Source organism: Jaculus jaculus, chromosome 13 (genome assembly GCF_020740685.1).
Source record: "Jaculus jaculus isolate mJacJac1 chromosome 13, mJacJac1.mat.Y.cur, whole genome shotgun sequence".
NCBI lineage: Eukaryota > Metazoa > Chordata > Mammalia > Rodentia > Dipodidae > Jaculus > Jaculus jaculus.
Window position 1 is genome coordinate 86,988,751 of NC_059114.1, and position 24,463 is coordinate 87,013,213.

Genomic DNA, 24,463 nt, shown 5'->3' on the forward strand with positions numbered 1-24,463 from the left:
CCACCTTCTTAGGAGTCCACATTCACAGACCTACTGAATCAGAAACGTGAGGTGGGGGGACTCGGAAGCCATCTACGTCGCTCACGCTGTCCTCAGAGCCTATGGACTCCGAAGCTTGAGATCTGCAGGTCTAGGGGATGCATGCTGAGCTCGGAATTGATGGCTTGGTTTCTAACGCTGGCCTCTGCTTTCATACGCCAGCCTCGTCTCTCCATACTCTGACTTCTCACTCATGAAAATGGAAACAGTAATCCCCACCATGCAGCTCTGAGTAAAGGAAGCAGCGATCATTGAAGAATTACGCTGTTAGAAATGCCATATCGGACATATTGGAATGAGACAGAAACACAGAAATAACTTCACATCACTTAATGTCTGCGCTTGCTGTAGCCTTCATTTAACTAGAAATTTCCATATCCTTATTTTTTTAAATGGACTTTATCTATAAATATTTAAAATATAGTCAGTTTAGTTTGATTTTTTCCTTCCTTGTCACTAATGTAGGACTGTTAAGAAAGAAAATGATGAAATTTCAGGCCAGAACAAAAAATATAGAGGGAAATGTTATAAATGATAAATAAACTAAGCAGATGTTCCCTGAATAATTGGACTAATCATGTACATGAACGCTTTGCATTAAATGTGCTAATGCATACAGAAGCATTTGGAAAGTCTAAATCTCTATTCACATTCAATCTCTAGGGCATTGCTCTAAATAAAAAGGACTCATAGAATTGTTCTACATATCAAATCTCTCAACCAGCTCAAAGACAGAGTTTATTCCTTCAATGAATTCATTATAAGATGTGCCATTAATATTGAAAAGAGGAGAACTTAATGAACCTAGAGGAATGGATTTTGAAAGTTTTCACCATAAATTAATGATACATACTTGAGGAGATATACATGTTTAGCCCTGAATTTAAATATCACACAATGCATATACATATATGGAAATATTACTCGGTGTCCCCCTAATGTGTACAAACTTTATGTTTTTATGCACCAGTCCAAAAATAATCTTAAGAGGCTTAAAAGATGGCTCTGTGTGTAAGAGCACTTCCCTGCAAGCATAAAGGCCTGAGGGGGTCTCAGGCCACCTGAGTTCCGTTTCTCAGCACCCATGTAAATGGCTGGGCTGGGCATTGCCCCACATGTCTAACACCAGTCTCTGAAAATCACTGGGGCTCATTAAAACAGCAAGCTCTGGAGTCTCTGAGCGAATCCTCAATGAACCATGTGGCTGAATTCTGGGTGGGAGCTGCCCCACATTCTCTTGTCTCCCCACGTGCACCTGTGGGACAGCACACACATCTGCACACCGATGCACTCATCACACACACCACACATACTTTGCACATGCAAATAATAGTACTAATAATAATAAATTTAAAAGAGGTACAAACACCAAACAAACACCAAGAACCATTAAGCTCACTTCTGTACTTGGAAGAAAAAAAAAAAAGTTGAGTTGACTTTCCTAGTACCATTGTAACACGATGGAGGACGTGCCATTTTCTGGTTAGGACTTGGTGTTTGTTGCTAAGTTGTGGCACCTTAAATTTGACTGCTGCTGCAATCTTTTAGTTGAGGATATCATAATTCTGCCTAGAGCAGTGGTCTTTTAATAGTATGTAACATATTTGGTCTCCTCTTTTGAAATTTGAACATTTACCCCTTTTATATTCTAATTTCTTAGAAAAGAAAATAGTTGCCATTTTTGGAGATATGTTGGAAAAGTGAATTTTCATCTAAGTTATTAACATTGAAAATGCTTCTCATTGTCTTTTTGGCTCATCAAAACTTATCAGTGATCTATTTGTACAGCTTGAAAAACATTATGGATATCAGACTGAACATTATTTTACTTGGCACCCTCACTAATTAGTCGGTTTTAGTCAGTGAAAATCATACCTTTTACCCCAAGAAGCTGGAAAACTAGAAGAGTAAATGAGGCACTAGCCAACTGGATCATGGCCAGTATTTGCCCTTGCTAACATTTCAGATTAATTCAATAGCCTGCTAATTAAACATACACAAAATTACACTGATAATACTTTAAAAACTACTGACTCCAGACTTAGCGGCAGAGCTAGATAAGTGTCGGGTTTGCAACTGAGTCCAATTCACTCAGGCAAATTACCAGGAGTATTCTGTGTGTCAAACACGGCATTAGGTGGTAGGAATACAAATAAAGTCAGCCACTTTCCTGCCCTTAAGAATCCAGGACCCCATGGGGCTGTGAGTGTTTTCAGACTCAAACTGAGTCAACTTACCTAGCCCTTGCAAAACTCAATCAATCAAACAAACAAACAAACAAATGTGCAAAATTGGAACACTGTTGGGGCAGGAGGGGTCTCCATACTTATACCTGATAAGAAGCACCCCAGAAGACACCCAGAACCACAGCTTCATGCAAAGACTGCCACAAACACAGAAAATATTCCTGGAAGAACACCTTGACCAGTTGTGGCCTGTTTGGCTTCGAATTGGTACCACCTTTGTTACTGATCCTAAACATTGCTGATTTTAGTCCTAGTGGCCCAGGGTTGCTGTTTAAAATTCTTTCTTTTTTTAAAATTATTTTTATTTTTATTTATTGTATTCCTTCTCACATTCCCTTTAAAAACTTCCCTTGCCCTCAACCTCTTTGAACATATTCCCAGTTTGCTGTGTTCACATTACAGTGCCACTTGTTATCTAGTTTAGCAGAGAAGATAGATATATAAGCATGTGGTTAGGCTGTATCGGGTTGGGCGGGGCAATGGAGTTCAGGACTAGAGAGAGAGATCCAGGCAGGGATGTGGCTTGGAGGGGAACTGTCCAGCCACATATCATGGGGGAAGAAATAAGCAAGCAAGTTGGCAGCTGGACAGATACTTGACACATGACCTGATGCTCCACACTTCCCACCACGACAAGATGTGACATTGCGGAAGGTATTAAAATAGTTGGAGCTAATCTTATAAGAGCACCAAACTTCATCATATTTGTAATGAGAAAAAAAATAAGCTGATTGACAACTTTGCATGTTCTTTTAAAAAAAAAAAAATCCTCTGCACAATCTATAGACAAGTTCCAGGACCTAAAGAGATTAAGATCCAGACACTGCATACAATACTTAGCAGGAAACTCAATCAAGAAACATAAATTTGAGGATTTGCTGAACATGTCTTGACTTGGGGAAATCTGATTACTTACTTCCAGTCTCACTGAATTTGCTTATTGTTTTCATTTATTATTAATTAATAAATGTCCTTCCCACGATTTCACTTCTTTCTGTTAATAGTATTTTAAGTTCTCCCAAGTTTCTGAGTACTATTATAGTTGAACTGTTGACAACAACCAGTCTGTCCAGTAGAATGTTCTGCAGTAATGACAAAGTTCCAAATCTGGGCTGGGCATACCGTGCTCATGGACATTTGAATTGTGGTTAGTGAAAATGAGAATCTGGGTGTTTTTTTTTTTTTTTTTTTCCCTTGGGATAGAGTCTCACTCTAACCCTGGATGACCTGGAACTCACTCTGCAGTTCCTTGAATTTACAGCCAGTCTCCCCAATGCTAGGATGAAAGGCATGCGCCACCATGCCCAGCTGAGAAGCTGAATTTTTTTTAATTGAATTTTTTTTCAAATTAAATGCAAGATCACTGACCTATGGCTAGTGACTGTCATACCGTACAACACAAGAGCAAATGGCAGAATAGAACGGAAAGATTTAGGATTCCAGTAACAAGTCACCTTGCGGTACAAATAGTTCTCAAGTGACAGAGTAACTCTGTTCTGAGAAAGTAGTGGCTTCCAAAGGAGTAAGGGGAGCGCGTGAAATGTGGGATAGACAGACAGCCACAGAGGGAAGTCTCGTTCAACAGGTGACTCTTTGCTGTTACTAAAAGTTCTGTCTAGAAGACTTGGGTTAAGTGTGAATTAAATTTTTTCCCAGCCTATGTTTTGCAGTTGATATCCGTTTTAAGACAACTGAAACATGAAGAGACAGAGCCTTGTCTTTGGAAGTCTCTTTTAAATATTTAAATGGGTGACACGCATACAATGGTTGCTCACACTACAAATAATAGACAGGGTTTATATCTCTGAGACATTGCCTGTGATGGTAATCTGGGGAGAAGCAAAAAGCATCCCGGGCTTGTGCTGGCTTTGCCTGGGAAGTCAGGGAAGTGAGTCAGGGAAGACTGGCAGAGCCAGAAAGGAATAGCAAGTGTGGAGGAGAAGGCATCGGGCAAGGGACGTGGCTTTTCACACTTTGCACATTGAGAAAACAGATCACTATCACTTGGATTGATTGTGTGACTCAGAGCCTGCCCAGCAAGCAGAATACGCGCATTAGTGCTTAACCCCGAGGGCCTCTGGGATGACCATGTGAGGACAGGGAGTCGCTGGTCACTCGCTGTTTCAAACAAGGCATCTCTCGAGCGTCCCAGGCTTAGAGCAACGAGGTGAAGTCAGCAGTCCCATTCCAGCCGTAGGATTTCCAAAAGAGAGATTGCAGCGCCTGTCCCTCATCTGAAACACGTTCTTGTAGCAAGTTCGTGTGCAAGCCAGAAAGAAGAATACGGTCAGGAACTGGATTATGTTACCACATTTTAAAAACACGGGTTGCTTTTGTTCTTTGAAAAAGATTTTAATTTTGTACATATTACCTATATACAAATGTGTAACTGTTGCTTATTATTGTAAAATGTATAAAGTTACAAAAGGCCACGTCACTTGCACCGACTTTTGCTCTGCCACTCCCTTTGAAGGAATGTCTCCTTTCAACATTTGAATGTCTGGCCTCCAGATCAGATTTGTTCGTGGTGGTACACTGATGCCGCAGCCAGTTTGTTAGTGATGTGTGTGAGATCACAATCTACAAGCATGTAGAGTGACTCTCCTTTCCCCACGTAACAGCCTGTTCTTGAGGCCTTTCTCTGTTCAAATAGATGCATCTTGATTTATTTAGTTTTTCATATGCATCTGATTATTTTGGTTATTCAATGTCACTTTTGTGATAAGGGATAGGGCCATAGAGGACATATGTTTTACATTTTTTTTTTTTGTTTTGTTTTGTTTTTTGTTTTTCGAGGTACAGTTTCACTCTAGTCTAGGCTAACCTGGAATTCACTCTGTAGTCTCAGGGTGGCCTTGAACTCATGGCGATCCTCCTACCTCTGCCTCCCAAGTGCTGGGGTTAAAGGCGTGTGCCACCACGCCCAGCTTGTTTTACATATTTCTTCTTGTTTTATATATTTCTTAAGGCAAGATCCTAAAAGTGAAAAATCTGGATTGAGTAGTGGACATATGTTAAATTTTGTAATGTCCTTTTAAGTTGTGTATTATAAAGTTGCTACCATTTGTACCTCCTCAAAGTATTCCTATTTCCCCCCGTCTTGCCAACCATAAACAACACCACTTTTTGACATGAAAATTGGTGGGTTTAATTATATTTAACAGTGTTAGTCATTCTTTTCAAGCCAATTCTGTAAGCTGATGGGATAGTTTTATCTAAGGCCATAAGAATGACCACCCAAGATCTTGCTGATGGGTAGCTTGTTCCTACCAAGAGTCTTTAGAGACCAGGGGTATGGTGTTGAGAGACATAGATCAGGCCTTGGATGAAACCCATTCACATTTTCCCTCAGGAGTGATGGAGGTTAGTGATCATTGAGTGTCAGACATCCTGCAGCCTCCGGCACATTAGGAGCTCTGGGGTCAGGTTTCGCTATCTGTTGTTCTAACACCAAGGGGATTTCACCACTCTCTGTCTGTTTCTGGTTAGTGTAGAATGTGCTTTCTGAAAATAGTTTAAGAAAACAGCCTCCCTCACTCACTTGGCCCTGCAACTAAAATGCTAATCTGTTACATTTGTTCAACTATTGCTTTGCTTCTGAAGCCATGGCCCAAACGCGCACATATCCCCCCCATGCTGACGGGCCCGCCAGAACTCACAGGATCTCTCGGGGCTCCTCTAGACTCTCTATGCCATCTTGCCTTGGAAAAGCTACAGAAATTAGGAAAATCTGAAGAGTAAACTGAGAATGACAAGCTGATCAAAATATTGTTCTTCCGGGCTGGAGAGATGGCTTAGTGGTTAAGCGCTTGCCTGTGAAGCCTAAGGACCCCGGTTCGAGGCCCGGTTCCCCAGGTCCCACGTTAGCCAGATGCACAAGGGGGCGCACGCGTCTGGAGTTCGTTTGCAGAGGCTGGAAGCCCTGGCGTGCCCATTCTCTCTCTCTCCCTCTATCTGTCTTTCTCTCTGTGTCTGTCACTCTCAAATAAATAAATAAATAAATAATTTAAAAAAAGAATTAAAAAAAATATTGTTCTTCCAACTGTACCAGTTATGTTAATACAAAAAAAATTGCCCCTTCTGCAGCTCTTTAATATTCTATGAATTAAACTTTTATCTTCTGATGTTTTCAGACAAAATAGTTGCTTAAGTTCCTATCAGTTCTTATAGTTACGATAGCCCCTTGGAAGAAGTCCTCTTTGTAACCATCTGGTTATGTGACTGAACTCCTTGAGTACCACATTGCTTGGAGTGGGTGATATGCTGGCAATTCATTAGGGTGCTTCAGGTCTATCATATAGCACAATATCTGATTGGTTAAATCAGATATAATCTGCATTTTGATAGCCAAGATAATATTTCTCTCATTTTATTTTTTTTTTAAAAAGTGTATTATTATATTAGCATTCAAAGCAGTGGGCAATATTGCTTCACTTTGGTAGTATTTTCCCAGTCAGAGAAGCTAAAAGTAATATATGATTTAGCATTTTATTGACATGAAAATTTTAAAGCCCATTTTCTAACTGTGACATTGGATGAATAAACATGAACAATTTTATTCGAAAGAAATTTCAGGATCATTAAGCTCATTTACCATAAATCAGTCCCCCACATCAGTGTTTCCTAGGAATGTGGGTCATCTTGTTGTTTTCAGTGTGTACAAATCAACTTAGCACAGCAAAACAGGATGATGAAGCAAATCTGTTGTTAAGGAGGCATAACATTGTAATATATCCCAAGCAAAATATAAGTCACCTTTACTCTTTTGTAGAAAGAAAAAGGAAGAAGAAAAATCTTTCTTTTCTGGCACCTGTTAGCATGACTCAGAGTGAGCAATATTTCTCCAGTACTTAGGTGAAAAAATATATACTGAGAAGATGAAGGAGTCAGAAATAATTGTTACTAGGAGGTGAAGCATTTATAAAATATGGCAGAAAAATTATATGCAGGAGTTTCTTAGGGCAGCAGAAAAGCCTGGAGTCTTACCACATGGGATCATCTGCCATAGATAAGTGTGAAGGAAGCAGTTGCTAGTGACGTTTAGATAATTTATCCTTTTAATTTGATTTTGATTTTGATTTATTTAATTGAGAGAGAGAGAGAGTGAAAGAGGCAGAGAGGGGAGAAAGGGCGAGAGAAGGAAGAGAGAAAGAGAGAGAATGGGCACACTAGGGCCTCTAGCCACTGCAAACTCCAGATGCAGGTGCCCCCTTGTGCATCTGGCAAACGAGGGTCCTAGGGAATCCAACCTGGGTCCTTTGGCTTTGCAGACAAGTGCCTTAACTGCTAAGCCATCTCTCCACCCCCTATAGATGATATTTTTAGAGCTGTAATATAAGCATGGATACATGTAAAATTCGTTAGATGTTTCCAAGTCAATAATGCAAAACTGCACAGGAGCAATCAGCATGCTGTCACCTCTGTTTGGGTTCTATAGGAGCCCTGCTCCACACAGAGGGGACTGAGATGTATGAGTCAAGGAAGCTCTTTCCTAGGCCTTCCTTAGGTGAGGCAAGTAGGACTACTGGAATCCAGTGTGGCCTGGCATGGGACACCTCCACATTGAAGATCTTTCTTTGGATGAAGTTATGACCATAGATACCATTCATCACCACCTCAACATATCTTAGGATGGCTCATACTGGGAAGGCCTTTCCCCATTCAAAATTGCTAGAAATTTCAATCAAAAAGATTTAACAAACACATGAAATGGGGCTGGAGAGATGGCTGAGCAGTTAAGGCACCTGCCAGGGTTTAATTCCCCAGGACCCATGTAAAGCCAGATGCACCAAATGGTGCGTGCACATGGTGTTTGCTTACAGCAGCTGGAGGTCCTGGCTTGTCCATTCTGTCTGCTTCTCGTCTCTCTGCCTCTCTCTGCTTGCAAATAAATAAAAATTTTAAAAGTAATGTTTAAAAGTGTGAAATAGGGCTGGGGAGGAAGTTTAGTGGTTAAGGCACTTGCCTGAGAAGCCTAAGGGCCCATGTCCAATCTCTTTCCAGATCCCACTTGAGCCAAATGCATAAAGGTGAGGCAAGCGCAAGGTTGCCCATGCCCACTAGGTAGCGCGAGCATCTGGCGTTCTACTACAGTGGCTGAGGCCCTGGCACACCATTTTTCTCTTTCTCTCTCTCTCAAAAAAGGGGGGATAGGTTATTTCTTCATAAAAATTTCAGAACTCAGGTCCAATATTTCTTCACAGCCCCCCCCGTCTCTCACCTCAGTTACCACCATCACTTCCCAGTTTGGAACCGAGTCAGAGGGGTTACTTAGGAAGGCAGAGTTTTGCAGTCAGACCAGCAGCATTCAGCTATCGAGTGGGGTGCTGTATAGAGTGTTACCACTGGGGTTGACCTTTGGGTTATAGTTGAAGGCGAGCTGTAGGAGGTGTTGATGTAATTGTCTTGTCCTGGGTTTTGTAGGAAGCACTGATGTGGATTAAGTCTGTGTGAATCACAGGCCTGTGATAAAGGGAGCTCAGCCTCACCAGCGTTTGGCATAATAACCGGGGAAGTTGATTAGCACAGTATTTCCTTTTGTGAGCACACACGTCACTATAATTTTCTCTCTGCCCATAAGAAATATGTCCAGCCACTTCTGTTCCGGGGAATTTCTCTATTTCCTGTTCTATAATTTGATCAGGGGCCTGTATCCCTCAGTACCAGAATTTGGCTGCTTGGGAGACCTTTGGGCAGCTGCTTCTGTAGGAAGAACAGGAATATTTGCCCACTCTTGTATTAAGCAACTCTGGGTTTCCTTGCCAAGGGAATCTCAGGCGGAGGACTGGCCTGTAAGGTTGGCTACACTGCCAGGGCCTGGGGCAGAAATCCACGCTCTGCTAGCTCTTCCTGAATGATCCTTGCAAAGGAGCTTAATTCCTTTCTAAGGACAGATCATTCCTCTTTGACTTCAGTTCATATCAACTCGCTCTAGCGTCTAGGAAATGCCGTTGCTTCTTTCTTACAAGCAATCATCCTGAAATACAACCTGAGTCCATCCTGCTTACCAGCATCACTTTGACCCCATTTGGATACCCCCCCCCATAGGGGAGGGCACGGGAAGATGGCCCTGTACAATTTAAAATGGCTAAAAGAAACAACTACCCTTCACATACTTTGAGAAGTAGGCCGTTGACTCTTTTCTCTAGAGGTACAAATTACAGGCCTTCTTGTACCTTAATCACAGTGATACTCACCAATCTCTCTAAAGATTATTAGCATGGCTGGTTATTCGTGATATTTTTGCTTTTAAAACTCCAGGAAATAAAATAGAAGGAAACTTGTTTTTGCTATTTATTTTTCAATGTTGTGCTAGAAAGGTCTCTTGAAGCTAATTAACCCTGTAGGTCTCCCATGAGGAAGCATGAAGAAAAAAATTCCTCTTGTGTGACCTTTTGAAGTTCAAGGTATTTTTGAAGAAACATTAGCATAATAAGCTGAGCAGCAGACCAAGTATGTTGTTATTATTATTATTGACTTCTATTTCCTCTATAGGAAACTGTGACACTTTCAGCTCTCTCTCTCTCAGCTCAGCTCAGCTCAGCTCAGGCAGTCTAGCCAAGGGCTAGTGTTAGTTTAGTTACCTATTTAGTTACCTGGTTGAGCCATATGCTACTTGGACTGTGTATTTCCAGGTATTAATCATAAAATGGAGTCCTGAGGGCTGGAGAGGTGACTCAGCACTTAAAGGAACTTGCTTTTACAAAGCCTGATGTCCTGGGTTCAATTCCCCAGTATCTATGTAAAGCGAGATGCACAAAGTGGCACATGCATCTGGAGTTCCATTGCAGTGAAAAGAGGCCCTGCTGCACCCATTTCCCACTCTCTCATTCTCTCTCTGTGCTTGAAAGTAAATAATTAATTAAATAAAGAATCCTAGCCAGGCATGCCTTTAATCCCAACATGTGGGAGGCTGAGGTTGGAGGACTGTTGTGAGTTTGAGGAAAACCTGGGCTAGAGTGAGACCCTATCTCAAGAAAAAAAAAAAAAAAATTGAATCCTAAAATTCTAAAAGCAGAACAAGATATGGCTCAGGGGCCAATCTAACTCATTGCCCTATTTTGTACAATCCATGACCTAAGAATGCTTTTCATATTTTAAATGTTTGAACTACATTAAAAGAATATACCACATGCAATACATCACACTATTCCATGGCATGTAAAAGTTATAGCCTCAATGCCAATGAATAAATTGTATTGGGACATAGCCACATCTATCCACGTATGTGCTATGTCAGTGAAGTTGCAACAGGGGTCAGAAGGTTTGCACACCCTGAAATGTTTGCTGTCATCTCACCCCTTACAGCTTGCTAAGTTGGAATATAGCATACCCCCTGCTTTTCCATTCCATGCAAGAAGATAGTCACAGAAAGAAAGCAATTTAAATACAACCTGGACAAATATCAGGAGAAAAATATCTGTGAGAACTGATGGGGGAAGCTTAATTATACTTATGCCAGCAGAGTCCATGGAGAGGAAGAAAACATTGAAACGAACTTTAAGGGAGAACAGGAATTAGAAAGGGGCTCAGGAAGAAGGAACTACTGGGGCATATCAACAAATGGGGGATAGTAGCATTTGCCATTTTATAAACCATAGGTAATTTTTTGTTTGTTTGTTTTTTTAGGTAGGGTCTCGCTCTGGCCCAGGCTGACCTGGAATTCACTATGGAGTCTCAGGGTGGCCTCGAACTCACGGTGATCCTCCTACCTCTGCCTCCCGAGTGCTGGAATTAAAGGCGTGCGCCACCACGCCCGGTACCATAGGTAATTTAAAAGGGCAGGAACAAAAAGATTCTTCATGTAGCCACAAAGAAATGAGGTCTAACCCATGAAGAAAGACCCTGAGGGTAGAGCTTGCGGGTGAGAAGAAGACAAAGGCTCAGAGGCCTCCCTATGATCCTTTCCAGAGTGTGGCTGGTTACTGTGCCGTCTTTGGCGATTGTCATAGTCAGATTCACATTGCTGGCGGGAAACACCCAACCAAGAGCACATTGTGGGCAAAAGGGTTTACTTTGGCTTACAGACACAAGAAGTTCCATGATAACAGGGAAAGTGATGGCATGGTGGGCATCAACCCCTGGCCAATATCAGATGGACAATAGCAACAGGAGAGTGTGCCAAACATTGGCAAGGGGAAACTGGCTGTAACACCTGTAAGCCCGCCCCCAACAATACACTCCCTCTAAGAGGCATTAATTCCCAAATCTCCATCAGCTGGGGACCTAGCATTCAGAACATCTAAGTTTATGGGGGACACCTGAATCAGACCACCACAGTAATGATGAAGCATGGAGTAGAGAGAGTCATACTGGGAAGGTCAAGAAGGGTACTATAATAATCTCGGGAAGTGGCTATTTTTGCTTGCATCTCGACTAGTGGGAATTGCTGTAAAGAAAAGAGATTGATGAAAAGACACCATGATCATCATGGTGGGCAGAGGAGGATGTTGGGGGATGCAAGGGTGAGCCCATCAGTGGTGATTTACAGAGGCAGTGTTAGTCTATGGAGGAGGGAATCAGAATAGAATGAAGAGAGAGAAAGATCACAGATTCCTTCTGAACATTCTCTTTCTTTGCAGAATTTCTAGGAAACCCATGTGGGTAGCACCAGTCAGCAGCGGGTTTTACAAGTCTGTGGCTCAGGGTGGAGATTGGAGCTAGGATTTGTATGTGGGAGTTGAAGCTTCAGGGGAAGCGATTTGGGTATGATGAGCAGGCGGAGGACACGCAGTGAGACAAGAAGGACACGGGAAGGCAGCCAAAGAAAGACACGAGTGAGCCGGGCAAGAGGAGGAGGGGTGAGGGACTCCACCCATGAGGAGCCATGTCCTGGTTGGTGGCGGGAAGCCACTATTCATCCACTAGATGGGCAGGATGGAGGAAAGATCGGGAAAGGGCAAGATTTGCAGGAAAGTGAGGATGTGTGGATTGGCAGTAGGAGCTCATTCTGTAAATTCACAGATCCTAACTGACAAAGGGCACAGTTAAATAAGGAGAGAAGCTAGAGGGGAGTGTGGGATTGAGAGAGACTTTGTTGGCATGCCTGTGTGTTTAAACGGTATAGTTAGATGTAGGAAAACCGTGAGAAGAAATGCCTGGATGAAATCTGAAGGAAGTGAAGATCCAGCTGTGGCATGGAGCAGTTTAATGTCACAAAGAGCACAGAGTCCTGAGCCCGTACTCCTTGAGAGAGTGTGCCATGCAGAGGGGCTACTCCTGCCCCTAGTGAAGGGTGGGTCCAGCTGGCGGAGTGCTAATGGGATGGGCTGTGCTTCTTAGTCGGATATGCGGTGTGGGCAACCGTGGTGTATGTTGGAAGAAGGCTCTGAGGTGATGGTAACCAATTGCTAAGGGCGTGAGGAGAAAAGGTTGAGGCAAGAAGACCTGTAAAACCTCTTGCTGTGACTGAGTACGTGATTAAAGGCCACAGCAGAGTGACCCTGCAAGACACGACTGGATGGTGGCCCTTGTACCACAGAAAGCAGGAGGAGATGCACAAGCGAACAGAGGAACTGGGCTAAGGCTGGTATTGGTTGTGCAGAGCCTCTGACGTCACCACTGTGGAGGATGGCCACATGGGGCCCTGAGCTGTCTTGGCTGCTCATGAGGGGATAGCTGTCACACAGAAGCCAGCGCACTGGGAAAGACCCTGGCAGTGAGCGACTCAGGAGATGTGCAGGAGGAAGCACTGTTGTGAAGAAAGTGCGTGACGGAAGTCCTGGGAGATATTGTCCGCATTGGGTTGGCAGAGTGTCAGGGCTTGGAATTAAGATGTTTCTAGAAGGACAAGGCCTGCCACAGAGGAAGGGGCTTCGTGCACATGCCCATGGAGCCTGCATCCACAGTGACCCTGCAGGGATAAGACCGCGTGTGATTGTGCCCTCTGTTCTCCCATGGGTGCACAAAGGTCCCCACTTCTACTGGCATCTGGAGGAGTGGCCGTGTGGGCACTAAACGTGAGCTTTGGGCATGGCAGCGGCAAACTTAGATGTTAGTGTGTCCTGCGACATTGGAGCATAGGGTGATGTCGTGAAAAATTCCTGGAAGAGTAAGAGGAAATCAGATTGCATGCCAACAGAGCCTTAGAAGTGGGTGGGCCTTCCCTCATTTAGGAAGGCACAGACCAGGCAGCTCCCTCCACCCCCAGATCTGGAAATCGTTCCCCCACGGCTCTTTGCGGATTTCCCGACTTCATGGTCTTCTGCAGTAGAGGTCTTTCCTTCTAGCCCAAGGAAATGTGACCCGGATGATTCTTTGAGATGACAGCTTGGGCGCTGAGTTCTGACAGAGAGAGGGTTACCAACTCTAGATTTCACCAGGAACCACAGAAACTTGTATACAAGCGGAACCTGTATATGTTTTCAGCTGTTCACAAGTAATAGAGAAGGTTTAAAAAAACAGTCTTTCGGTGATGTTTGAGATCACACTTACTAGGCTCCATGCAGCATTTTAATCACCTCTGTTTTCACACTTACTAATTACACTGGTGTCATTCTTACCTCAGAAATGAGAAATCTCATAGTGAATTACAGGTCAGCCTGGGCTAGAGCGAGACTCTTAACTTGAAAAACAAAGCAAAACAAACAAACAAAAAAAAAGAAATGAAAAGTCTAAAGCACAGAAGTCACTACCTCAATGGGTTGTGGTCACAAAGACCAGAAGCAGGGCACAAGGTCAGAATTCCTTTTTTCTTAAAAAATAATTTATTTATTTTATGTATTTGGGAGAGATAGAAAGAGGCAGATAGACAGAGTGAGAAAGAATGGTGCCAGGGCCTCTAGCCACTGCAGAGAAACTCCAGAAACATGCACCATCTTGTTCATCTGACTTATGTGGGAGCTTGGGAATCAAACCTGGGTCCTCAGGCCTCCAAGCCAAGCGTCTTAACAGCTAAGCCACTTCTCTATTCCTGGAATTCCTTTCTTTCACTAACTAAGAATGTTTCCGTGACTCCGGTAATTATAGTTAGTATTTGGCTAAAACCCTCTCCTTTGATTCTGATCTCGAATAATTTATACAATGTTGTCCACACAAGAACGTTCAAGTATGTCAACTATGTAATACGTACGACATATGGAATTAGGACCTTTTGTTAAGAATAAAGGAATTGGCTTTTAGATTAGAAAATAAAAAAGCTTTTTTTCTAAAATCCCAAAGAGATGTAGATGCTTAGATGTTTTATGAGCTATTTGTACATTTATTCAGAATTAATAAAATTAAATATACAAAAACAAATTAATAAAGTAAAGGGAAAACACCACAAGCCCTCTCTCCCCCCCCCCCTCCTGTCTTCAGGGAAACACTTTTTAAATAAGAATTATCAATATGGAGAATCACATGTTCCTCTTGAATTTTTATACTTACTTGGTCACAGAATAGAATATTAAAATCAAGCCCTGAATATTTTTATTTTATGTTAAAATTCTCATTATAGTCTTAAGTAAAATGTTTAACTAATGTCATGGAATGACAGAAGAGTGGGAAGTTAATCAGAACCATCCATTTGGAATTTTTTATCCATTGCTTTATGATCCAGGAGAAACACTCAAAAGAAGTCAACAAAAATGAAATAGGCCATTATAAATCACAAAATAAACAAATTTTAATTTACTAATTAGGTATTTCAGTTTAGATCTTTTAACATAATTTTCACCTATCAAAGATAACTAACAAACACATGTATCATTTACGCACCAAAGATCTAGCAATATCATGTTTTTTGAGTTTGCAGCAGCAGTTTAAAAAAAAAAAACCTGGAGAAGTAATAGTAATATAGCTGTATTTAGTTCTACCTCTAATAAAACAAGACCACTTGTGGTCTATAAACATCACTTCAGTCTGTGGTCCCAAGAGTTTTAAAGAGCTTTAGTTAACACAGAAAATACATGTCTATTGTTACTTTATATTTTAAGAAAACATTTGAGAAATATGCTGACGGTAGATGTGTGCTCCAAGGTTGGGAACTGAACAATTCAGAGATCTATACACCGAGGAACAAAAGCAAACAGTTGATTGATGAATTGTCTTTTCCAAAACCAAGTGCTGAGATGAATGGGGGGTGGGAGGCTGTTCGTTTTGCTGGTTTACCTGCCAACAGCAGAGAGGCTTTGCTTCTGAATACAGCCATTTTGTACCTACTGGATGTGGTTCAGTATCTAATGACCAGGCCAACGAGGCAGAGAGGACTATATGGCTACCCGGTTTACTAAGGATTAAAAATAAATCTTGTAACTTTCTTGTCTCCACATTTGCTTCTGTGCATATGCTTTGTTTTTGCTCCCCCCAAAAGGTAAAAAATATGGGCACTGCCATGAAATCTGGGCACTGATGCCTTAAATCCTGTCTGAATCTAATATGAAAGTGCATGGTTCAGTTTGTCTTTGGCACCTTAGTATATTACCTTAATATTACAAAGGGCAATAGTTAAAATCTATTTCCATTATTAAATAGTGCTATTACAAGTAGACAAGTCCAGTCCTTAGGTTGAAGAGGCCTTACTCTTTCTTGCTGGAATTCATCAGAGATTGACAAGAGTATTCCATATGCCAAAAAACTGAATAGGTTCCCAAAGACGAAAAAGACAGGGTTAGCCTTGCTAGGGGCACAAGGTGATTAGAGATCCCAGCATTTAAACATGTTGGTGCTGTAGAGGGAATGAGTGACAGCTTGCCGATATGGTCACTGGAAGTCAGAGATGGTCAAGCGGGGCCGATTGTCCATTCACAATAAGTGGCAGATGGTGGAAGTGAGGCCAATTGACTGGGCACTAGAAGGGGGAGATGGTGGAATTGGGCTGGCTGATTGTGCACCCGAGGAATGTCTGAGCAGAGAGCAGGACAGGAGCTAAGTCTTGAGGCTTGATTTAAATAATTTTTGAATGTGAGAGTGGGCATTTTAGGAATTTCTTTTCATTTTTGCAGACCCAGTTTTGCTAAAAAGACAAAAATTAGCATAATTTAGTCCAGCATGAGAGGAGTCCTGGTGGACTTCCCGGCTTGTGATTTAATTGACTTGGGAATGGTCATTAACTGAAATAGGGATAACGGGGCAAGAAGCTGTGAGGGAAGGTTTTAGGAAAGAATCTGCTTCAGTCACCTCAGAAAAGTTTATACTCTACCAGAAAATGGGGCTTTGAATCCTGCTGTCCTTTCAGCTGTGGTGACTTCAGCCGTGGAGTTCCAGCTCACGTATGTTTTCCTCCCTTCTAGGCTGATGAATGCAGATATCAACACAGGAGCAGAGCCCGAGCACGCCCCATCAGTTTCATTTTTTTGCTCAGAGAAACTTTGTTATCACCTAGGGGCCCCAACATTATAACAATCATCTTGTTAGGTGGCTGTGCCCATTGGCATTTAGAAATTAGCCAACCTCCATGCCCAGGGATTGTGTGTGTGTGTGTACGCGCGTGCGCCATGGGAAGTTTTCAGTGTCATTCATTGTCTTCCCAAATTTCTCACACAAAATACCGTATGGCCAGTGATAATGATGAAGGTGTTTGATGCCAGCTCTTAGAGCGACATACTATTTCTCATATGAGCCTGGGGAATTTCACTTGACTTTAGTGAATTCTAAGAGGAGCAAAAGTGTTTACCATTTACACTCCATAATAGAGAAATGAAAACATCTTTTATGGATATAAATGAATTTTGTGTTGGCTATTTCTTTACATTATTCATGTATGAACAACACTGGAGATGTGTATTCACCAGGTCTTATTTATAATCAGCTTGTTGTTATTCCCAGAGGCTTGGGTTTGAGGACATCAAATTTTTGACAATTTTGTTTTGTGACCTTGGTGATTTTTGTGATGGCACATTATTACCTTTCAGTATGTACCTCTTAAAGTTTTATCTGCTTACATTGTTGTGTGTTTTATTTTTATCTCTGTGTACAATAACAATAACAAAAGCAGCCATCTAGTACATATGGAAATAATCATGATTTTTGGTTATTGTTTTCAAGATTAGTATTAGCAGTGAAGAGATGACTTTTTTTAAAAACAATTTTTTAATTAATTTATTTATTTGAGAGCAACAGACACAGAGAGAAAGACAGATAGAGGGAGAGAGAGAGAATGGGCGCGCCAGGGCTTCCAGCCTCTGCAAACGAACTCCAGACGCGTGCGCCCCCTTGTGCATCTGGCTAACGTGGGACCTGGGGAACCGAGCCTCGAACCGGGGTCCTTAGGCTTCACAGGCAAGCGCTTAACCGCTAAGCCATCTCTCCAGCCCAAGATGACTTTTAAAGCAATTACCTCCATACTCATATCTAAGTTTCTCTGACTGTTGGGGATTTAAATTGTGGGTAAGCAGCAAAATGGTGCTGGGAGAGTCGGTGTCATGGACTACAGTCTCATTTAGTTAATCCACACTAGGTGCTTCTCCAATTGCCAGCAAATAAGTAAATAAATAAAATAAAGGAGTGAAAGTAGGACTAACTGATGAGATAAACTCCAAACTGTTCTACTGCATGGGACTAGACCGTCCTTCAGCCTGCTACTAGGACATACTGACTATTTGGGGTGACTCAGTTTGTATTTATAGAGACTGAAAGCAAACATACAGCGAGGCACATCTTGACGTGCAAGGAAGGGGAGCTTTAACCTAGAAACTGTGGGCAATTTCACAATCCAGGTCTTTGTCTGACCAGATGCTTACTGTGGGTCGGTTTTCTTCCCCCTTCCCAGGGGCATTTTGGTTGCACAGCAGTGCGGCCCTCAGAGCCTCCTGTCACAGAGGGTTGACTTGTCTGGGAAACTTGAGGGTGACTGTGACTTACCAGAGAAGATGCCAAAGCAGCCACACCTTCCAGTACTGGTTTCAGATAAAGGCTCTGTCATCACCTTGTGTGTGCGTGCGTTGGCCAGGGATGGGATAAGGGTCATGGCTGCTAATCTTGGTGGTTGGTTGGATACAGAATGAATCCCAGTGACTCAAGTGTTCTGTTGAAGGCTTGCTCCCTGATTCCATGCTCAGACTGGGCTTTTGAGAAGTGAGTGTGTCATGAAGATTGTGATATACTCAATGGACTGACCTATTGATGGATTCTAGTTTGATGGCAGTAGTGGTAGGAACTAGGAGGTAAGGCCTCCCTGGGCCGTACACTGGGAGTGTGTTTTGGACAGGATGTACTTGTTCCCAGACACCCTCCTGCCTCCTGGCTTCCATGTGAGTAAGGGCTTTGCTCCACCATGCTCTCTGATTTGCTTTAGGTCCAAAGAATCATGGACTGCAGCCTCTGAAACAGTGAGCCAAAATAAACTTTTCCTCCCTCAAGTTGGGTTTCTTAGGTATTTTGTCGAAGTGATAAAAAGAAATAACTAACACAGCATCCTAGGAGTCTTAACTGAGTCAGTGAAACACTGGGGATATTGAAGTTATCAGCTTACTGTATAACTACTCAAATCACAGCTTTTCCTTTGAGCTATATTCCCATACTGAGGCTTTGTTAATCATAACACTTTTAGATGAGAATACAGAAACAAATGATGTGTGTGATGTCAGGCATATGTCCAAACACGTCATCAAGTGACTATATGTGCATTGATAATGACCCTCATTTCTTAAGAGTTTCTAGATCATAGTCTGTTTCCATAAAAAAACAAATTGCAAGAAATGTGTTACTTCAAAATTTGGGATATATTTACTAAAACCTTTTTTTATATCAATGAAATAAGACACTAAGCCTGCTTTGATTTTCAAGATTATTCTAAGTGTTCCTTTGCATATCAACAAGCTGTTTGCACTTAAATGTTTTTGACAAGAAAATAAACACAACCATTCACAACACTCAAGTCTCAAAACAACATATTCCCATAAGTTATACTTTGTTGACATCCATGCCATTCAATGTAGTGAGTATCCTATATTTAAAATATACATTTTATCAAAATCATCACTGTTTTCCACTCCAGGTCTAGTGAGTTTGATGGAAAAATAAACCCATGCTTCTTCTTATGCAACGTGAAATATCAGAGCAACAAATTTGCTTGATCATCAGTAAGGCAGTGTACTGTTGTATGTCTTCAGGGCGGGATTTTCAACACAGTGAATTGGATGTGAACAAGCCTTTTACCTTGAATTTAAGGTCATAGTAGCCATAGCTTCTCATAACTACTAGTTCTTAACGTATTGGCCACAACTTCAGAACATTTAATGAAGGAAAATGCATAGTGCAGAAAACCCTTGGGGGTAGGATGGAATTCATCATCTTTATGGAAATTTAAACTCCCATACTGGGAAAGAAATATTCTGAATGCTCCTGGGGAATCAAACAAAATCTACGTATCACTCATGACTTCATGCAATTCTGAAAGAGCCCAAAGGAGTTGTTCATTCAAAAGGGCTGTGTCTTCATGAGGACGTAAAAGTAGTTCTCTTTGTATTCCTTTCAGAATGTTCCCAAATGACCAGTGTGACTTATTTCTGCACAGCGATAGGTTTATATATTTGAGGATATATTCTTAGGAAGTGACTTCAAACTCTAGTAAGTTACATGATTATGTCAGGTATGGTGGCTCACGCCTTTAATCCCAACACGCAGGAGGCAGAGGTAAGTGGTTCACAGTGAGTTTGAGGCCACCCTGAGACTCCATAGTGAATTCCAGGTCAGCCTGGGCTAGAGTGAGACCCTATCTTGAAAAGCCAAAAAATAAATAAATAAATAAAAATAAATAAATATTTAATTTCTGGCCAGTCAAAGAAATTTAACAGAAGAAGAAGAATCCGAGGAATGAATGGTTTCCCAGGGTAGAGCTGCCCCGCAGCCCTTATGCTGCATGCACTCAGGGTGACTGTGTCTGGAGCGGTCATTGTTTTGTGATTATACCACATAGACCCACTACTGCTTTTTTTTGTTGTTCATTTTTATTTATTTATTTGAGAGCGACAGACACAGGGAGAAAGACAGATAGAGGGAGAGAGATAGAATGGGTGCGCCAGGGCTTCCAGCCACTGCAAACGAACTCCAGACGCGTGTGCCCCCTTGTGCGTCTGGCTAACGTGGGACCTGGGGAACCGAGCCTTGAACCAGAGTCCTTAGGCTTCACAGGCAAACGCTTAACCGCTAAGCCATCTCTACAACCCCACTACTGATTTTTTATGTTGTTTATTTACATAGTTGCCATCGCAGAGAAAATCTGAGATGGTGGATTGTAATTTCCTTTACATTCTCCCGCTAGATGCAGAAAATAGGTATTCTGATTGTACTTTAAGAAGGAAAAAAAGAAAATCAGAAAGGTTAAAATACTGGCCATAGAGAATTCAGGATGCTAATAGAACCAACAAATAAAATCTAGTGATCTTGGGCTGGAGGGATGGCTTAGCAGTTAAGGCATTTGCCTGCAAGGCCAAAGGACCCAGGTTCGATTCCCCAGGACCCACGTTAGCTAGATGCACAAGAGGACACATGTGTCTGGAGTTCCTTTGCAGGGCTGAAGGCCCTGGTGCACCCATTCCTCTCACTCTCTTTCCCGCTTTCTCTGTCAAATGAATAAATAGAAATTTAAAAATACTTAAAATCTAATAATCTTGACTTATAATTCTGACTTCTTCCTGAAAATACATGGTCAGTGGAGTCAACTCTGATTTGCCTTTGGAAAAAGAACTGTCAGATTTTTCTGAAATTGTTTTAATTAGCAGAAATTTACGTTTCTCATTATTTTGGAAAGGTACGTAATTGGGCTTAAAGAAGTATTTACTTATTAGGTCAAATGCCTTTTAGTGACCCCTGTAAATATCTCTGGGAAGATTTTAACTCACATGTACAAGGAGTTTATTTCCTGCTGAGATAAATAGGTATAATTTGGTCTCTTTTTTTTTTTTTTTTGCCCAAAAGTAGATATTTTTATCATCTACCTGGCATTGTTTTAGCTGTCAAAGAAATGGAAAGACAGAAAGAAAAAAAGAAAAGAAAAGCAGGCAGGAATATCTCTAGCACAAACGTGCTCAAAACTCTTACTTGTTGAAAATCACTACCATTATTCCAATTGCCCATTCCTTTAGCCTTAAAGCCATGGGACTGTACTGTGCTCACAGTTCTTCTGTTAGGATTCCTGCCACTGTCCCATCTTTACTTACCCTTGGATCCCTCTGCATTGGACCTTCTGCTGCTCTGCTCTTCACAGATGGTGTGGCAACCTCCTTGGTTTCCCCAGCTTCCTCATTCAATTTTACATTACTAATAAAACGTCAGTTCTCTTGGAAATTTTGAATTATTCAGGTGCAAAAAAACTGTATTGAATAATCCTGAACAGCACTTGAAATATTGTACATGAAATATTTAAAAAAACTTGAAAAATTAAATACTTGAAATATTAAAAACAACAATACTTGAAATATAATTCAAAGCCTGCTTGGAAGCCCCTCACTAATCTCATTTATTTCCTGCCTCCTCAATATTGCATCTTTAGTCATTATGATTTCTATGTTTTTTATCCATTAGTTCATATGTTTACCAAGAAAAATGTTCAGGATTTTTTTTTTCACTTCAATTATTTGTTTATGAAGCCTTTCATTATTTTCATTGTGGCTTTGAGATTATTTTTAAAAATATTTTATTTTTATTTATTTGAGAGAGAAAGAGATACAGAAATAAGCAAGGGGGGGGGGGCGAGCGAGCACCAGGGCCTCCAGCCACTGCAAACAAACTCAGATATGTGCACCCCCTTGTGCATCTGGCTTACGTGGATCCTGAGGAGTCGAACAGGGGTCCTTTGGCTTTGCAGGCAAGAGTCTTAAACACTAAGCCATCTCACCAGCCCTGAGATTCTTTTCATGAAGAGATATCCTTGGTAGTATATATGACTGTTCTCTCCCTCATTGCTCTCACCCATGGGATCCATGCTCTATAACCCATCCATCCTCCTGAGGATATATACTGAAATTGCTTGTGATAATTATGCAGTAAACATTCTGATCATGTTTTCCTGTTTCAGTTAGCTTGTGAGTATCTCCCTGGAGCTCACACACTTGAGTCCAAATGCTGAGGAGAAGGATCGCTCATCTCAGATCCTGCATTAGGGAAATGATTGTGCCCACCGGCACGCTGCACTTACATTCCGTCCTCCATCTTTCCTGACCTCCACCCATTCCAAATGCCATGTCAGCCTCTTCCAAGGCAAGAATCCATCCTACTCTCTCCATCTAAAGGGCTATCTCCCCCAGAGCCTCATTTCATTTTTTCTTTTCTGGGAGGAGTCAGACATTGAAAAGCTTTGGAACCAAATGCTGAAGTGTACACACATAAAAAATGCAATCTGTGTGGTTTGGTGTGGAACAGGGGGAATGGCTATATGCATGGCTGTCCCATGTCTGTCATACTGGCAGGAAGTTTATGATTTCTGGGCTTCTCATATTATCTTTTTAAAACTTTCTTGAGCCAGACACAATGGCACATGCCTCTAATCCCAACACTCAGGAGGCAGAGGTAGGAGGATTGCCATGAATTCAAAGTCACCCTGAGACTGCATAGTGAATTCCAGGTCAGCGTAAGCTACAGAGAGACTCGATTTCAAAGACCCAAGCATAAATAACAACAACAGTGAAAACTTTCATGAGTGTCTGCCTCAAAATAAAATAAATGTGACCATCAGATTAACTGCCTAAATACTAGCTAAAAGCACGGGCTCTAGGGTTGGCCTGCCTGGGTGTGAGCCTGGTCCCCCCTCTTATAACTGTTTTCTGGAGGAAGCTCTTTGACATTTCGGTAGCTAAGCCTCTGTGTTGGCAACATGAGGTAAAGGAGAGCATTTACTTCATAAGGCTGTGGTGAAACTTCAATGAGGTAACACCCGGAATAATGTCTAGAAGGTGTTCATTCCTGAAAGTATGAGAAACATGCTGCATAATATGCTTACTGCGTATCAGGGATTGCTTTGGGAACTGAGAAAATGGCAGGGAGTTTAATATATGCTTCTTTTCCATATTAAGCTGTCACCCTGCTCCACACCCATAATACATTTTATGATACATAGTGGAATAAAAAAAAAAATCAACCCAATGAGTCTCTGAAAACAATATTGGTGCCCAAATTGTATTCTGAGCCATGATGGGGAAAGGGAATTGGGCCCACATGTAAGTACATTCTCACTCTAAATGCTGATTGTTTCTGTGCAGCATTTGTCTATTCCGACTGTCATTCTTTGCTGGTGATAGTAGAGAATGGACTAGTTCTTGATTCCGCGCATTGGTGCAAAGTCATATTCCCAGCATATGATCCTCACCAGTCATTATCTTTTGTCCCCTCGAATTGCAGGTCTCATCATCCATGAAGGGGCTGCAGTTTTCAGAGTGTTCAAACGCTGGCGAGCCGTTAACCTGCACTGGGACGTGTTAAATTATGATAAAGCCACGGACATGGAAGAAAGCAGCCGAGGCGAGTCCTCGGCCGGCAGGACTTTGTGGCTACCGCTGACGGCTCTGCGGAACCGGAACCTGGTCCACCCCACGCAGCTCACCTCCCCGCGCTTCCAGTGCGGCTACGTGCTGCTGCAGCTCCTGAACCGGATGAGGACCCGCGAGGATGCTCCGGGAGATAACAGCTCGGGCGAGGTCGTGATGAGAGTGACTTCGGTGTGACCAGGGCGGACCCCACCCACACACATTTTGGAATGTAATTGCAATGAAAGGCGAAACCATAGCACTTCTAACAACGTCGTACATCGATGAACTTTTTAAAATCTATGCTTTTTATATGAACATTTGAATTGCAAATACATTTTCTGGAAAAAAAAAAAAGAGTCCTCTTGTTTGCTTTCCGACTTGTTCCATCTTTTATAAGTTAGTACTTGAAACCATTATACACACCCCTGAACTGGACTTGGTTTAAAATAATAATGAGAATTATCATTAAAGCCAAAAGTATTTTTCTTGATTATTTTAAATATATTTGTACCAAACGTCTTGGCTGCGTGAGTAGTTTTTCAGAGGGACGGGGCAGCAGTGGCTGCTGGGCACAGATGCCAAGCTGACTGTCCAGGGCAGAGCGCCGGGGGCCCCTCAGCACAGGCCTCGGGCAGCTCGGCAGACTCGATCGCCACCTTTCGCTGTGATGGCAAACAACCCATGGCTGGGGACAGAAGACCTAGGGATGATGGCAGGCTTTCGAACTTGAGAACAGAGAAAAGTGAACCGACTAAGATGCTTCCCCCCTAGTCCATGAAAACAGACAGCTCATGG

General features: G+C 42.0%; 1 protein-coding gene across 1 annotated transcript in view; it reads left to right on the forward strand.

Annotated features, from left to right (window-relative positions):
- Positions 1-24,068, forward strand: part of Marchf11 (membrane associated ring-CH-type finger 11) — a 107,406-nt gene extending 83,338 nt beyond the window's left edge. Inside the window, exon 5 of the mRNA XM_045132163.1 lies at positions 23,541-24,068. Coding sequence (XP_044988098.1) covers positions 23,541-23,863 — 323 coding nt within the window. The 3' untranslated portion in view covers positions 23,864-24,068. The remainder of the gene's footprint in view (positions 1-23,540) is intronic.
- The last annotated feature ends 395 nt before the right edge of the window (positions 24,069-24,463 follow it).